Source organism: Tripterygium wilfordii, chromosome 3, assembly GCF_013401445.1.
Source record: "Tripterygium wilfordii isolate XIE 37 chromosome 3, ASM1340144v1, whole genome shotgun sequence".
Lineage (NCBI taxonomy): Eukaryota > Viridiplantae > Streptophyta > Magnoliopsida > Celastrales > Celastraceae > Tripterygium > Tripterygium wilfordii.
Window position 1 is genome coordinate 12,549,187 of NC_052234.1, and position 15,179 is coordinate 12,564,365.

The 15,179-nt window shown below is 38.8% G+C and overlaps 3 protein-coding genes across 4 annotated transcripts; 2 read left to right on the forward strand and 1 right to left on the reverse strand.

Moving 5' to 3' along the window:
- Window positions 1-1,341: 1,341 nt before the first annotated feature.
- On the forward strand, window positions 1,342-3,443 carry LOC119994825 (CBL-interacting serine/threonine-protein kinase 14-like). Its single transcript, XM_038841266.1, has one exon. It carries the CDS (start codon window positions 1,756-1,758, stop codon window positions 3,058-3,060), a length of 1,305 nt encoding a protein of 434 aa, XP_038697194.1. The 5' UTR covers window positions 1,342-1,755; the 3' UTR covers window positions 3,061-3,443.
- Window positions 3,444-4,154: 711 nt separating this feature from the next.
- LOC119995393 (stress response protein nst1-like) lies at window positions 4,155-9,800 on the forward strand. Its single transcript, XM_038841872.1, has 4 exons — window positions 4,155-4,352; window positions 4,550-6,150; window positions 6,690-7,777; window positions 9,308-9,800. Exons 2-4 carry the CDS (start codon window positions 4,690-4,692, stop codon window positions 9,420-9,422), a joined length of 2,664 nt encoding a protein of 887 aa, XP_038697800.1. The 5' UTR covers window positions 4,155-4,352; window positions 4,550-4,689; the 3' UTR covers window positions 9,423-9,800.
- A 499-nt stretch (window positions 9,801-10,299) lies between these two features.
- On the reverse strand, window positions 10,300-14,924 carry LOC119995395 (prosaposin-like). 2 transcript variants are annotated; one of them, XM_038841875.1, is made up of 7 exons: window positions 14,820-14,924; window positions 13,884-14,000; window positions 12,791-12,972; window positions 12,066-12,263; window positions 11,250-11,309; window positions 10,612-10,683; window positions 10,300-10,508 (listed from the first exon to the last, which is right to left on the reverse strand). In XM_038841875.1, exons 2-7 carry the CDS (start codon window positions 13,993-13,995, stop codon window positions 10,500-10,502), a joined length of 633 nt encoding a protein of 210 aa, XP_038697803.1. In that variant the 5' UTR covers window positions 13,996-14,000; window positions 14,820-14,924; the 3' UTR covers window positions 10,300-10,499. The 2 variants fall into 2 exon arrangements, with proteins under 2 accessions (XP_038697803.1, XP_038697802.1); XM_038841874.1 differs by having other exon boundaries at window positions 10,300-10,683.
- Window positions 14,925-15,179: the final 255 nt, after the last annotated feature.

Sequence of the window (15,179 nt, forward strand, 5' to 3'; positions counted from 1 at the left end):
AAAGTCATGACGCACGAATAAATATAAAGAAAGCGAAAAAACAAAAGAAGACAATTTGCCCTTTCATCTCTGATGAATGAAAATCATGCATCTAGCAAGCTTTGTGACCACACACGGTCACAAACAATAAAAAATAATAAAAAAAAGATAAAAAAATAATAATGGGAGATATGTCTATATATACAAATTTTTCATAGGCAGCTATATATATAGGTATATGCTACATATGCATGGTCCCGATTTAGTACTCTTAGGTCGAGATGGACAGGCAGACAGCGCATATGTATACATGCACTTGTTTTCCTTGATAATAATAGCGAATGCCAACATGTCCACTCATTTAAATTTTGTGCAAGAATATCACAAATGTTTATCCATATAATGTTAATTAGATATATATATTTTAATTATATAATCACGTCAGCTACTAAACCCACGCCCATTGTTTTCCCAGACAACGTTAATAATTCACATGCAAGGCATGCTAACCGTTGTAACTATAATGCAAGCTCGCACCTGGCCACTTGATGTTCCACTGTATTGTTTTGCGCTCACTCTGTTGAGGTGATGTACAAATAGCATTACATATTTGCATACGCGCGCACACACATATAGAAAGACTTTGGTGTGGGAGTGTGACATCCATCTAACCCCAATCGTTTAGTGTAAATGTGGTACCCATACATGATGGGGCTTGTGCATAAATAATGTTAGATGGATCATGCACTTTAAATAAAGTGCGGGATTCTACATCGGATAATCCCTTATATATATATATATATTATTAAGGGGTGATTTGTATAATCGTGTTTTCTTAAAAATCATTCAAATGAAGTATTAGAATATTTAATTAGTCCATTTACTTTGAAATTTCGATTACTATCATTACTTTACTGTATTCACGACATTTATGATATATTTTATTTGTCTGTATCTATTTCTTCTCCAACAATCCAGCCTCTGGTTACTTTGGGTACAAGTGAAATCAAGTTCTGATTATCCTTAAAGAAGGGGAAAAAAGGAGTCATGGGTAGTAACGAGATACATGGAAAGATTGAAACACTTGATAAACAATTAAATGTTAATAAGTTATCAAAGGCAAACTGAATACAAAAAATTAAAAACAGTAATTGTTCTGATTATCAATAAATATATTGTTTAGGTGCACTGCCTATGACATTTAGGTTAACTAACGTATCCTTCCCACCAAACAAATATGGACAAGTGTCTGGCTAGGGCTAGTCCTTACCGCACTTTTCAATCAAGAAAAGTGGTCTAAATTTGTACAAATTCAAATATCAGTAATTTCAATTTAAATATCCAGCACAGACAATCTGTTAAAGACAGCCATTTTGGTTTCGCACTTCGAATTCCCTGTTTGGAATACAAAGAAATTCCGTTTTGTTCAAGTCGTATTCTTATATTCGCTCCTTCATAGTGCCATTTTTAGCTTAAAATCGACCTTATTCAATTCCAACCAAAAAAAATCAAATTCAGTTCTAAGAATCCCAACGTCTTTGTTCTGATACTTCCTTTCTAGATAAAACTGACAGTTCAAAAAAGAATTCCGGACTTTTGGTTCCAACTGTTCTTTCGCTATTTAGATAGTCTTCCTCTTCACGATATTATGATGCAAAAGAGAAACAATAATTCTCTGATTTGATTACTCCTGCCATTGTCAGTAAGAGAAACAATACCTGGGTCTCTGCTGATTTTTTCTTTTTTAAAATTTCTTTCTGAGATTAACTGGAGAGCATGGAGAACAGTAATTCGGATTCTGCCGGGGAAGGGGACGGCACGGCGGCAGCCGTGGCGGAAGTTAATTTGTTTGAAAAATACGAGCTGGGGAAGCTACTGGGTTGTGGGGCCTTCGCCAAGGTGTACCACGCTAGGAACGTGCGTACAGGGCAGAGCGTGGCGATCAAGGCCGTGAGCAAGAACAAGGTCATGAAAGGAGGGCTCGCGGCGCACATTAAGCGGGAGATTTCAATCATGCGCCTACTGCAACACCCTCATATCGTGCGCCTTTTCGAAGTCCTCGCCACGAAGACTAAGATCTACTTTGTCATGGAGTTCGCTAAAGGAGGAGAGATCTTCGCGAAGATCGCGAAAGGCCGGTTCAGCGAAGATCTTAGCCGTCGATATTTCCAGCAGTTGATCGCAGCCGTTGGTTATTGCCATTCCAGAGGAGTCTTCCATCGCGATTTGAAGCCCGAGAATCTGCTCCTGGATGAGAATTGGGACTTGAAGGTCTCCGATTTCGGTCTCAGCGCCGTCAAGGAGCAGATCCGACCCGACGGACTGCTCCACACACTTTGCGGGACTCCTGCTTACGTGGCACCGGAGATTCTCGCGAAGAAAGGATACGACGGTGCGAAGGTGGACGTGTGGTCTTGCGGAGTCATCCTGTTCGTGCTCAATGCAGGTTATCTTCCGTTCAATGACCCGAACCTCATGGTTATGTACCGTAGGATCTACAAAGGCGATTTTCGGTGCCCTAAATGGACGTCTCCTGATCTAAAACGGCTGTTGTTTCGGCTACTGGATACGAATCCCGGGACGAGGATAACTGTTGATGAGATCATCCATGACCCCTGGTTCAAGAAAGGATACAAAGCAATCAAGTTTCAGACCGAGGATTTTGGATCCAAGGACCACGGAGAGGACGCCAGCTCCAAGAATCTAAACGCATTTGATTTGATTTCGTTCTCGTCCGGATTTGATTTGTCCGGTTTGTTCAGCGAGTTGTCCGATTCTCGAGTATCTGAAGAGCGGTTTGTGTCGGCTGAGACGCCGGAGAGGATTCTAGCGAGGGTGAAGGAAGTGTCGCAAGGGGAGAATGTGAAGGTGGTGATGAGGGACTGGGGAGCAAAGCTTGTGGGAGATAATGGTGATTTGGTTATCGTGGTAGAGATTCACAGGTTAACGGAGGAGCTGATGGTTGTGGAAGTTAAAAAGAGAGAGAGGAACGACGGAGTAAGCCAAGAAATTTGGAACAAGCTGCGATCCAAGCTCAGTGCACTAGTTTATCAACCAGAGGCGTCGGTCACGAGCAATTGACTTCGCTACTTCATTATTTATCTCTTTTTTTTTTTTGTTACAGGGATGTCATGCATTACTACTCTCGGATGATACATCAAATTTTACTGGAGAGAAGTGCCTCTGCGAATGCAAATTCGCCCAGAGGATTTGAGGTTGTTGCTAGGACTCTGTTGTTGAGCTGATGTTGTGGGGCGGGTTAAGTTCCAACTGCGATTATATTATCGATTATGTCAAATCCTTTAAGTGAATTTGCATTTGGAGCTGCACTTTTCTCTTTGATGAAATTGGATGTATCATCCAACAGTACAAATGCATCATATCCCCATAATCAAAAAAAGTAATATCGGGTTTTCTATCATTGATTTTTTTCCCCATTTATACAGTAAATTTTGTATGGCTTACGTCTTTTTTTGGCATATTATTTTGTAGACATGATCCCATACCCAGTCCAACAATGATAACAATGATGGTGATACTGCATATTAAGACACCATAATCTGGGTTTCTAGATGCAGAATTCCAAGTTGAGAGCTCAATCTAGACCCAACTTTTCGATTTGAATAATCTCCTAGGGCTAAATATCTATTGGAAAGTAAGTTTACATGAATCGATTAACGGTCCTTGACAACCCACCTCTCATCCATGGCCATACTACGAACTGCAGGCTTGATCCTGGGTTGGGCCTTGACATATAGCAAGAGAAAAAGTCACATGTAATTATGTATAGGCCTAAAACCTGTTGCCATCAAAAAGGGCCCAACCCATTTTTTTTTCCTCCTGGCCAGTGACATAAATTTATGGGCTTATATTAGTATTTGTGGGCTGGAATCACCGAAAGGAAAAGCAAAGCTCATGGCTGCGCACGATGACATAAACTGGACTGGACATTAAGTAGAGGCTGGATTGCGTTCTATCTCGAGCACAAATAGGCCCATGCCCATAAAACTGAACAAAAATAAATTTTCTTATAAGGAGAAAAAGCAAAAATACAATCACTAAAGCCTAAAGGTAAAGGGCTACAAAACCCAGTTCAATAATAAATCGGTCAGACCGCATAAGGAATCCGGTTCAAGGGGTTGCTTATTAAATCTAAAATCTACCTTCCTTGCAAACTCATATTTTTTTTCTCTGTCTTTCTTAGATAATCTATCATCACATTTTATCCGCCGGTAAGAAGAAGGAACGGAACGAACAGACTTGAGCCGCTTCGACCCGAATCCAAATACGGACCCCAATCACCGCTACCTAATCGCGCTGCGTATTTTTCTTCGGGATAAAGCATATTAATCTGCTACCATTCCCTTAAATCTGTAAGTCTCGGAATTTCTCTGCCATTCGATTGAGAGAAGCAGCTTGCAGCAGCAATTCCAGAATTGTGTTGTTGTTGTTGTTTTTTTTTTTTTTTTTTCATTTTTTCATTCATTTATGGAGCTTCTATTGATCTAATAATCTATCGAGTTTCGAAACATTAATGCTGGATTAACTCTTTTGTTTCTATTTTTTTTAGGGTTCTTGAGATTCGATTGTTGGCATTTGATTTGGTTAGAGAGTTGGAGGAGGAGGAGGAGGAGGAGGAAGAGGCTGTCGTCATTTTAGGGTTTTGCTGGGATTTCAATACGGGGAAAATAGGTGTGGGTTGAGAGGATAATGTGTATACTGTGTGTGATTCAAAAGTGGTCTCGCCCGGTTGCTACAATGCTGCCTTGGTTGGTTATACCTCTTATAGGACTGTGGGCTCTCTCCCAGCTTCTTCCACCTGCTTTTCGTTTTGAGATTACTTCGCCTAGGTTGGCTTGTGTTTTTGTGCTTTTGGTTACTCTCTTTTGGTACGAGATTTTGATGCCCCAGCTATCAGCTTGGCGGGTGCGGAGGAATGCACGGCTCAGAGAGAGGAAGAGGTTCGAAGCTATCGAGTTACAGAAACTTAGGAAAACAGCCACACGGCGTTGTAGAAATTGCTTGACTCCCTATAGGGATCAGAATCCTGGTGGTGGTCGGTTTATGTGTTCTTATTGTGGGCATGTTTCAAAGAGACCTGTTTTGGATGTGTCTCTTCCACATAGTCTGGGAACTGTAAATACAGGTATTATTAAGGATCCGGTCGGAAAAGGTGGCAAAATACTTAATGGAAAATCATGGAATGATAATGGGTGGATGTGCAATCAGGATTGGCTAGAAAATGGGAATTGGATTGGAGGGTGTGTTGCAGGGAAATCAAGTTATTGGAGGAATGATGGGAGTGTGATTTTCGGACGAGATGAGCTTTGCCTGGCTGAGAACTCTTATTCAGGTGTTTTACTTTTTTTGTGTAAGCTGCTAACATCATTTCTAATGAGCATTAGATGGCTTTGGAGAAAGATTTTTAGGGTTAGTTCATCCAGGGAGGATGCTTCTGCTGATTCAGATCACAGGGGCTTGTTGGCTAAGCGGGGCGAGAATGGGGGAAATGGTCATGAGAGTAGAGGAGAGAAAGCACGCAGAAAAGCTGAAGAGAAGAGACAAGCAAGGTTAGGGAGAGAGCTTCTGGAGGAGGAAGAGAGAAAGCAGAGGGAGGAGGTTGCAAGATTGGTGGAGGAACGTAGGAGACTGAGGGATGAGAAAATGGAGGCTGAAAGAGATGGCAACAAAACATCAATGCCAGTCCGGGAAAAAGAAAGTAAAAGGGAAGCTGAGAAGAAGCGTCAGGAAAGAAGGAAAGACAAAGATAAGGGGTCTAGTAAGAGCAACTCTGATGCTGAGGAGCTAGAAAAGAAAGCTTGTAAGGAGGCTGAGCGGAAGCGGGACTGTGAGAAAAAGAATGATATTGATCGCAAGGAACAGAAATCCGGGACAAAGAGTACATCTACAAACGGTTTTAACCGTGGGAATACTGAAACTAGATATCTTGATCACATGAGTGGTACACTTTTGTCTTCATCTAGAGCTTTTAGTGGAGATAGTCTCTTTGGAAGGGGTGCTGGCACTTCTAACACTACTACAAAAGAGAACAAGTTCAGTAGTTCTGCAGATCATGTTAATGCTACTATTCATAGGAGGGATTTATATCCTCCAGACCACAAATCTGGAAAAGCAAGTATGAACGGGGATGATAAGAGCATCAGCCTTCCTGTAAGTTTTTTGCAGTTCACCATGTTTGTTGTGTCAGTATCTTCTATTTTTCTCCATCAATTATTGAAACAGATGATTTCTCTTCCTTGGAATATATGACTAGTTGCCCGTTCTCGTTCTGATTTTATTTTCCTGTCTTGCGTGTGTCTGCTCGAATGTCAATAAGAATTTTCAGTTGCATAATGATTCACCAGTTTCATTTTTTTGCATTTGCACCTTTTTACATATTATGGACTTGACATGATGCTTGTTTCATTCTTTTGAAAATTCTAGGCCTCTATTGTTCTCATGGTCTAGGATTCTTGGGTTCTATGTGACTTTGAAGCAAGAAAACGATTTATACCGCTTCTAAAAGCAGTTCTATTTTTTTTTTTTGGATTATTGTTATTATCATACTTATTTTTGGTGAACTAACACAATTAAATTTTTTTATCATGCACAAGAGGTAAAAAAATTCAATTTTAGCAGGTGCTCTTTTTTAAAAACAATTAATTAGAGTAGAGAGAAAACAATGTTAAAATAGTAGCTCTTTGTGGCAGGTGTTCTCTGGACCCCAGCCAAGAACAGCACCTAAAAAATCGTGGCAGCAATTGTTCACTCGTTCATCGTCTCCTCCACCATCCTCAAATGTAAATGTCATCAGTAGCCCTAACTCAAAATCTCAATCTGAAGTACAAAGCATGCAGTTACAGGGTCAGTTATCAACACAATCCTTTGATAACCCAATCAGTTTTGGGCTGCCATCACCATTTGGTGTGTATGCAAGCGGATCCACCAGTGGTAGTTTAGGCTTCTCACCTACAATCGAACCTGTCTTTTCTCGCACTGGAGAAGGGCCTCATGATTTTATACCTGAAGAGATTTATGAAGATCCATGTTATATTCCTGATCCCATATCCTTGCTTGGACCCGTTTTGGAGTCCCTTGACAACTTTAATCTGGACTTGGGGACTGGGTTTGGAACAGACCTGGGATTGGAAGGACGTCATGTTATGAAGAATCTCTCTCCTTCGCCTGAAGTCCGCAAGCTATCTCCAATTGAGTCTCCTTTGTCACGATTATGGATGGCGGATGAAAAGCTTAATAATTCCAACTGGCCGTCAGGCACCCCTAAGGTTCAAGACTTGCACGCATTTCCTGGAAATGATGCAAATGCTAATACAAGTGAGAAAGGGACATGGCAGATGTGGAATAGTTCTCCTCTTGGTCAGGATGGTCTGGGTTTGATAGGTGGTTCGGCAAGCTTGTTTTTACCCCCAGAGCTGAACAGATCAAATATGGAAGAGTTTCAGCACCCTCCAACTCAGAAATCTATGACATCATTGTTCACAAAAGATGATACATTATTGTTCACAAAAGATGATCCAGTTCTCCCTGGCACTCATTCTCCTCATAAGGTATTTATGGGTAATAGCCAAAATGGTGGACCGTTCAGCCCTGTCACTAGTTCGGGTGATCCTCACCCATGGTTACAAAATGCTTTCTTCCCTCCGTTAGCAGGCAGTGAGAACCATTTCCCTCCCAAACCTCAGGAGGAATGTAATCAGAATGATATGAATAATGGAAGTCCTAATGGTTCCACAATCAATTATTCATGTGAGGTGTCTCTAGCAAATTCTTGGGCCAAGTAAGTGCTTTACCCTCTTAACCTCTCTTATTTTGTCTAGGCTAAATAAGTTCGCATGTAATGCAAAACAAGAACTTAATGTTGACTGATGATGAATTAAAAACTTTAGATATGACAATATAAACAAACTTGAAATTTTTTTTTTTTGCTGAAACCTTTAAATTGACGGAGCTGAGACGGTTGGAATGCTTATGCCAACCAGGAAAAAGTCATGTTTTTTCTCCCGAATATAAGGATATCTGAATATTTTAGTGGCAATGAGACACCATTGGAAAATTGTGTTTCAAAATTTTGTAGAATAAAACTATGGGGATGTTCATTGCATTACAGTCTATTTGTTTGTTCTATACTTCTTTCTCTGTTATGTCCCTGATATCCTAAGGATTCTCCTTGGTATTTTGCAACGTAACATTACAAACCCCAAATTGGGGATTAAGGCTGTGATGATGATGATAACGAGTTCTTAGTTCTGTATCTTTTGGTTATGGTGTAGAATACGATTTCTTTTGAAAGCAAAAATTATTCTCTTAGGGGAAGGCGACAAGCAGTTGTAGAATCTTGGGCAATGTCTAGTTGATGAGAGAAGCAGTTGTAGAATACGATTTCTTTTGCAAGCGAGTTACATGATAATTTTTTATTTGTTATGGTGGCCACATTCTAGTTATGCTAGAGTTTTGGTCTAAGGTTCTGTATGAAACCTCAATCCTTGTCGGATTCAGACCCAAAGTAGCTGGCAGATGAATTTTTCTATGCTGCTAGCTCTTAGTACTCTATTGGATTGGCTTAATGAGTTGTTTAAGAAGAAATTGAATATTTGAATTAACTTTCCTTGATCAGATGACCTGTTGTTTTGATTGTAATGCAGACGACCTATTACTTACATGTCTTAAGGCATGAACTTGTTACTAAGTACGCAGCTCTAAGGTAGGAGGCGGTGCTTTCAAGTTTCAATCTTTATTTATTTTTTTTGAAATGAATATGCTAACTTAACGGGAGTAGGGTCCAACTGCTATTAGCATTCATGGGTCAATGTTGATAGCTTCTTTCGTGTTGTATTTTTATGACCGTCTTCAATGGTAGGAACCTCTCTGTTGTATGATACTCTAATGTCCTACTTTAAATTAGAAACTTGTGGAAACAAAGGTGGCGAGTTTTTGATGCCTCTTGTGCCTTGAAAGTAAAATATTTCTGAATGTTTACTGTACATCTATTGTAAAACAAAACAAGAAAAAAGAAAGAATCCAATTCAGATGCAATACAATGGCGTCATCACTCATGACTGTAATGAGAATGGAAAGCATATGCCTTGAATGTTCCGAACTTTTCTATGGTCATGATGTTCTCGCATTTGATATTTTTAAACATAATGAACTCCCTTCCTCTGTGATTGCTTCACAGTACACAAGCCTAGAGATGCAATGTTCTCATTGTCTGTGGTTTGGTTTCACTAAACCATTTTTCTTTCGAGGCTTTTCTTATGTTTTAAGTTTCATAGTGGTAATATAACTGTGTAGTGCTTTTTCTTTGCAGAAAGGAGCAGGCTATTCCATTTTCAGCAGAGGGTGTTGGGAGATCGTCTGTCACAAGGCCCCATATTGGGAATTTATTTCCGAACTCAGATGTACAGTCACTTTGGTCAATTTAATTAAGAAAGAGAAATGACAGTATGAGGGACTTGAACAAAAATACACCTCCTGATATGAAGAGGCAAACAGCCTCTTTGAGAATTTAGAATACCGGACAGATTGTATCTTCCTCCTCTTTATAAGGAAGATTGATGTTTACTTAACATTAGCATGGATAGGAGGAATATACAGGGTATGCATTAACTTGTGTGTCAGGTAACAGGTAGGTCTCTTATAATTCTCTTGAATTTCTCGTTTCATTTCTACTGGTGGGGAAGAGGGCATCCTTTTTTGGGAATATATATACATATTCTTTATAAAGAATGGGTTACACCCTCTATTTCAATTGAATGGTTGTCTAACAAGATGAGACTAGTAGAAGTGGCTTTCCTTCATCATATTTGCCTTTGCGTGCACGATTTTTATTAGTTTTGTGAAAGCCCTGCCTATTCGAAGAGGGAGGAGAGAAATTGAGAATGGTGATTTATTACTGGTTTAGAATGTGGATATGGCATTAATATTTGGAGCTGGCTTTGAATTTGATAATTAGCCGCTAGGCTGGTTGTAACAGAGTTTTTCATCGATTTTTTATGTTTATTCAGGTCGGGTGTGAATGGTGGGAAATCAGAAATGTCATTGATAAGTGGGAATGCGGTGGCTCATGTTGTTTCTGAATGATCTGATCTTTACCTCTAATTTCTATTTAGCTCACAAACTCTTGTGCTTTGGGTGTCCAAAGGTATTGCGAGATAAGCTCAAAGAACCTTCATACAAAGACCCTTAACAAACTCGCCCTCTCACACAGCTCAAACGCCTCAAAGAGCCTTAAAAGAAAAAAGAAAAATTGAAGAACCCTACTTGCCGTCACGAAATTTCGTCGAGGCACATGGTGTAGCATTTCTGTTGTGAAGACAGTTTTCAGAATCATATAACTCGAAATAATACTGAAATTTTACAACAGTACAGCACAATCATATTATTCTTTCCACGAGTGGAACACAAATCACTTTACGTTTTGATTAATGATTATCATACATGAACTTGTGTTGAAGAATAGTAACAGCCGGGCACGGAGCAGATCCCATTCCCCAGTTTTTTCAACTTTCCTGCCATAAATTATGAATCGGCCAGCAATGGTACACCTACCGACAGTAATGATTGTCTTGCTGTTTCAGTGTGTGATTTGCAGGCCTGCAAGATGGTGCATACATCTGTAGTTTCAAGAAACTGCTCTGCGTTGGCAAGGATAATGGGCCCATACTCAAAGACCATCTTCTTACACTGCGAATGAGTTCAAAGATATCAGCCTACGTAGTGCTTACAAAAGGTGAAGGGAAAAAAAAAAGAGTCAAGAAATGTTGGTATTTCATGCTTTTGTAGAGAAATTCCAAAGCAGACTGAAATATAAAAAGTTCCTTCTCAACTATGGGGTTGGACCTTAGACTCTGTTTGCTAGAAGTGAACAGGAAGAAGGGTGGAAAATGGATGAAAACGCAGGAAGGACCTTCTATTTCCCTCGCCTCGTATTCCTAAGGAGAAATTTTTTCTTTCTTTTTTGCATGCCCAATAAATGATATGTGATGCATCCATTGGATATGAATGATCCATATCTCTAGCGGTATCAACAAGATGGCACAGGCTACACAATGCTCCCTACCAAGTCTATAACAGAAACCATTTGTTCGTCTCATTTAGTTAACCTTGTTAAAAAATCTACCGTATATTGAACTCTCTTACCTAAATCATGGCACAGGGAAGCTCTTGCAAATATAAAATTAAAAATTTTGGAATAAGAACTAGGTTCAAGCACAGTCAAGATTTTGTAGTCTTTGACAAATAGTTCTTACCTTCGTAGTGAAGCTGTTCATGGAATTACATGCCTTCAAAAGCTGCTCAATAATCTCCAGCTGGCATAGAAGCATAAAGAGCATAAGTCACCAAATTATAATATCCCTCATGGCATGAAATACCCTTAAGGCCTGTAACATATTGGTGGCATATTCTTTTGTGACAATTATCACTTGATCATGCATCTCGATAACATAGAGGCAATGTGAAGCTAATCATCTCACAATTGGTACTGAAATTGCAACCACACTGACAAACTTGACGCTCATGTCTCGCTCAGGATATGTAATATTCCCCTATTTTCTTTTCTTCTTCCAAATTTCAAAGCCCACTACTGTTTCCAATTCAAAAAAAAAAAAACCAAAAAAGAAAGAAGTAAACCCAGTTTTATGGAACACAGACACAATTAGTCCCATATAAAACTTAATGGATTTAATAAATATCACACGAGTGTGATGCAGGAAGACCATTAATTTTGTTTTTCTTTTTAATTTTTTTTTTAAGAGTCGAGGGATCCTTTGTGGAGAACGTTTCCCTTTTAGCTAGGTCTTTTTTTTAAGTCACTGCTTTTGTCTAAGACAGTAAGATTTTTTAATCTTAAAAATAACCCTACCAGAGAAGCTTATTTTGTTAGCAGTGTGGGTGTGTATCAGGAATCATTAGTAACGACCTATGAAAAAATTCATGCTATTTAATAACTTTAAACTTTAGAGGAACTACTTGCATAGAGACTGGATTCAAATAAACAACTGAGGTCGTAGATAAATCATATCAATTATCCTTCCTTAAAAATGATCAAAGTTGCAAATGCAAACCTGTGTGTCAGGATCTTTCAACTTGATCAACACTTCTGATACAGCACGTTGGCATATTCCACATGTATCTTCATGTATTTTAGGAGAAATAAGTGCAATTTGCTCACAGAGATTGACCTTCATACAGAAATCTCCTGGCTGTATGGAGGAAACTTCTAGGAAGAACAAAGGAGCATAATAGTCCACCAAAATCAAGCACTACACAATCCAAATCAAAAGGGATCATAAGAAAATTACCCAAAAAAGATGCCAAAAGAAAAGGGATAATATGTAGACAAGATGTAACCCAAATAATTTCAAATAAGGCTTGGATGATGATGATGATGATGTAGGCAAGATGTGATACAAGACATATTTATCACGACATAGATGGTCTACAACCCATTGACAATTTATAGTCAGCTAGAAGGCAGACGATAAATTCATACTTGTAGACTATGCTCATTCATGAATCAACTTGATAATAATATTTCTTTGTTTGCCAAAAAAAAACATGAATCATGTCCATATTTTCTCCTCAAGCATGCATTGGGAATGGTCATCTATGACAACTTGACAAGCATCAGGAGTAACACATTAGCAGCCCCTCATTGATTACCTAAAATGGTGTATATTCAAGATTACAAAGACCAACCAAGAAACAGAATAAAATCTAGAGAGAGAGAACGAAACCACATGTGCAGCCCCTCATTGGTTATCCAAAATGGTGTCTATTAAATGACTACCTGTTCCTTGAACGAAGATGCTCGTGAGCATGCTTTGTGAAGCATGTCCAATACTTCTGTCTGGGTTTTGTTTTCAGAGAGGTAACCAATTGCCTCTGTAGTAAACTCCTCGCATAATGTGCACACTCTGTCAGTCCGGGAAACTTCCAAGGCTCTAATTCTGCTTTCATGCTTCTGATTGCCTGCAAGATACGGCATTATTTTACTGCTAACATATAGTAAGGATTACAAAAATCTATATATTTCCTCAAAAAATGTGAACTATTGCTCCATCCAGAAAAGGATTGCATACATCATGCTACAAATTTTCAGGGATCTTGAATGAGATATCATTGTAGTCCACATCCATCAACAAATGTAAGAAAGAAGTTCTATAAAGTATATGAAGCTTAGCAGAAAAATGTATACATAAACGCTACATTATAATCAAATGCTTATATACATGTGTTAGAGGTGAAATCATTAACCTATACATGTCCAAGTGACAAAGAAACGTCACCAAAGGGCAAATGCATATTATTGTTCACCCATGGGATCTATTCATATTATGCGGTGAGGGCATAATAAGTAAAAGGATATACAGACATAAATAATTTTGCTCTTATCATCATCATCATTAAAGCCTTTGTCCAAAACTGTACAGGTTAGTCCAAATGAATCCATCGAAAGGAAAAACAAATTTCTGTGGCTTCTTCTTACTCTCATCTTATGCTGAAGAAAATAAAGTACACACACGCATAAAAAAGATCTCAAGGCACAATGCGATAGTTAAGAGGCCCCACATCAAATCAATTAAGAGGAAAATAACTTTTGCTATTAATGAATTTTAAGAATTAATTACAACGATAGTAGTATATAACTATATATAAAGCTACAATATCCACATCATGGATACCATTAATTGGGATAACAAGCAGTAGATGACTATTTCTAGTTTAAGTAGTGTATGGTGCTTGATCAGAGGAATACAATGTGGAGTATTTCCATGCTTTCTTCTTAGGCATTGGAATGATGAGTGGAATAAACTCACAAAGGAGAAAAAAAGAGAGACAGAGAGAGTAAAGGCAATGCGATGATATTGGTTGAAGGTCACCTGAGATATCATAGACCACTTTATTTGGCTTGAAGGTCACCACTGTTCTAGCATCACAAGTCCAAGTAACTCCCAAAACCAAAAGAAATAGAAGTCCAACTCTCACTCCCATGATGCCTGAAGGCACATCCAAAACAATACTATATCAGAATTCCACCATGCCATTTAACTCTATGCTGAGAAAATTTTAGGCAGTAATTGATGAGTGCAAAGAACCTCACAAACATGCAAATTGCAAAGAACATCACAGGATATTCATGAGTTATCCATGGATAATCTAATAGAAACAATAGGAAGAGGAATTTCATTTCTATTTTAGTACAAGAGCAAAAGATGCACTTGAGGTATACAAACGAAGCAAAAGAGAGTTCCGCTCTTCCAAATTTGATACCTTATTCCACAACTTTCTCACTATTTTTGGCTCCTTCCATGACTGAATTTTTTATTTCATACTGGTATGTAGTTTCCCTATTCACTCAACCTCAATAAGGCTTTGCCTGTTCTCACCAATGTCTTTCCGTCCTCTCTGTCCGTAGTTTCCTTTACCACCATGTTCTATGGCATATTCTATAACTATGGCTAAGGTATGTAGCCCAGCTATCAGATGAAACCATGAAACAAACATATAGATTCTCCTGGCCAACACAATTGAAGTTCATCTGTAGCTAAAAACCTAACTTCAATAGCAGAAAATTTTTATTCTATTTACAATACTCAAGAACAGAAGAGTCTACTAACTATCAAATAAGCGAAAGCGAATATAAACCCTGGATATCTAGTTCGTCTTCTGCAACCTGAAAACAGCGAGAGCGAATTCAAATCACGTCGTAACAGGATTTCAAGTTTCCCTCTCTCTTTCTGCTTTTGTTTTCTGGTCGATTCTCAGGAAACCACACGAAGCAATCGAAGTCAAAAAAATGAACCAGAAAACATTACCTTTGCAACAAATTGATCGAATCTATCGAATTCGATGCGTGCGAGAGCAGGCCAAATTGATTCCCGTTGTGTTTCGGTCGCTCGAATTATTGTTGGCTGGTGCCTGGGGGCTACCATCTTTAAATAGTCGTCAACAAAAGGGGTCATGCTAACCTGCGCTGCGTGCTATGTAAGCCATTCAAGTTCTACGTATCATTTGATTCCACGTGTCAAGGTGATCAAATTTAAAAACAATGCTAAAGATTCTCAAAATTTGACACTCAAAAGTCCATCAAATCTATATGACATTAAAATAACCATTGATTAAAAACATATATATAGGGCCCACTTCACATTCAAGGCTTCACATTAATTGAGGGT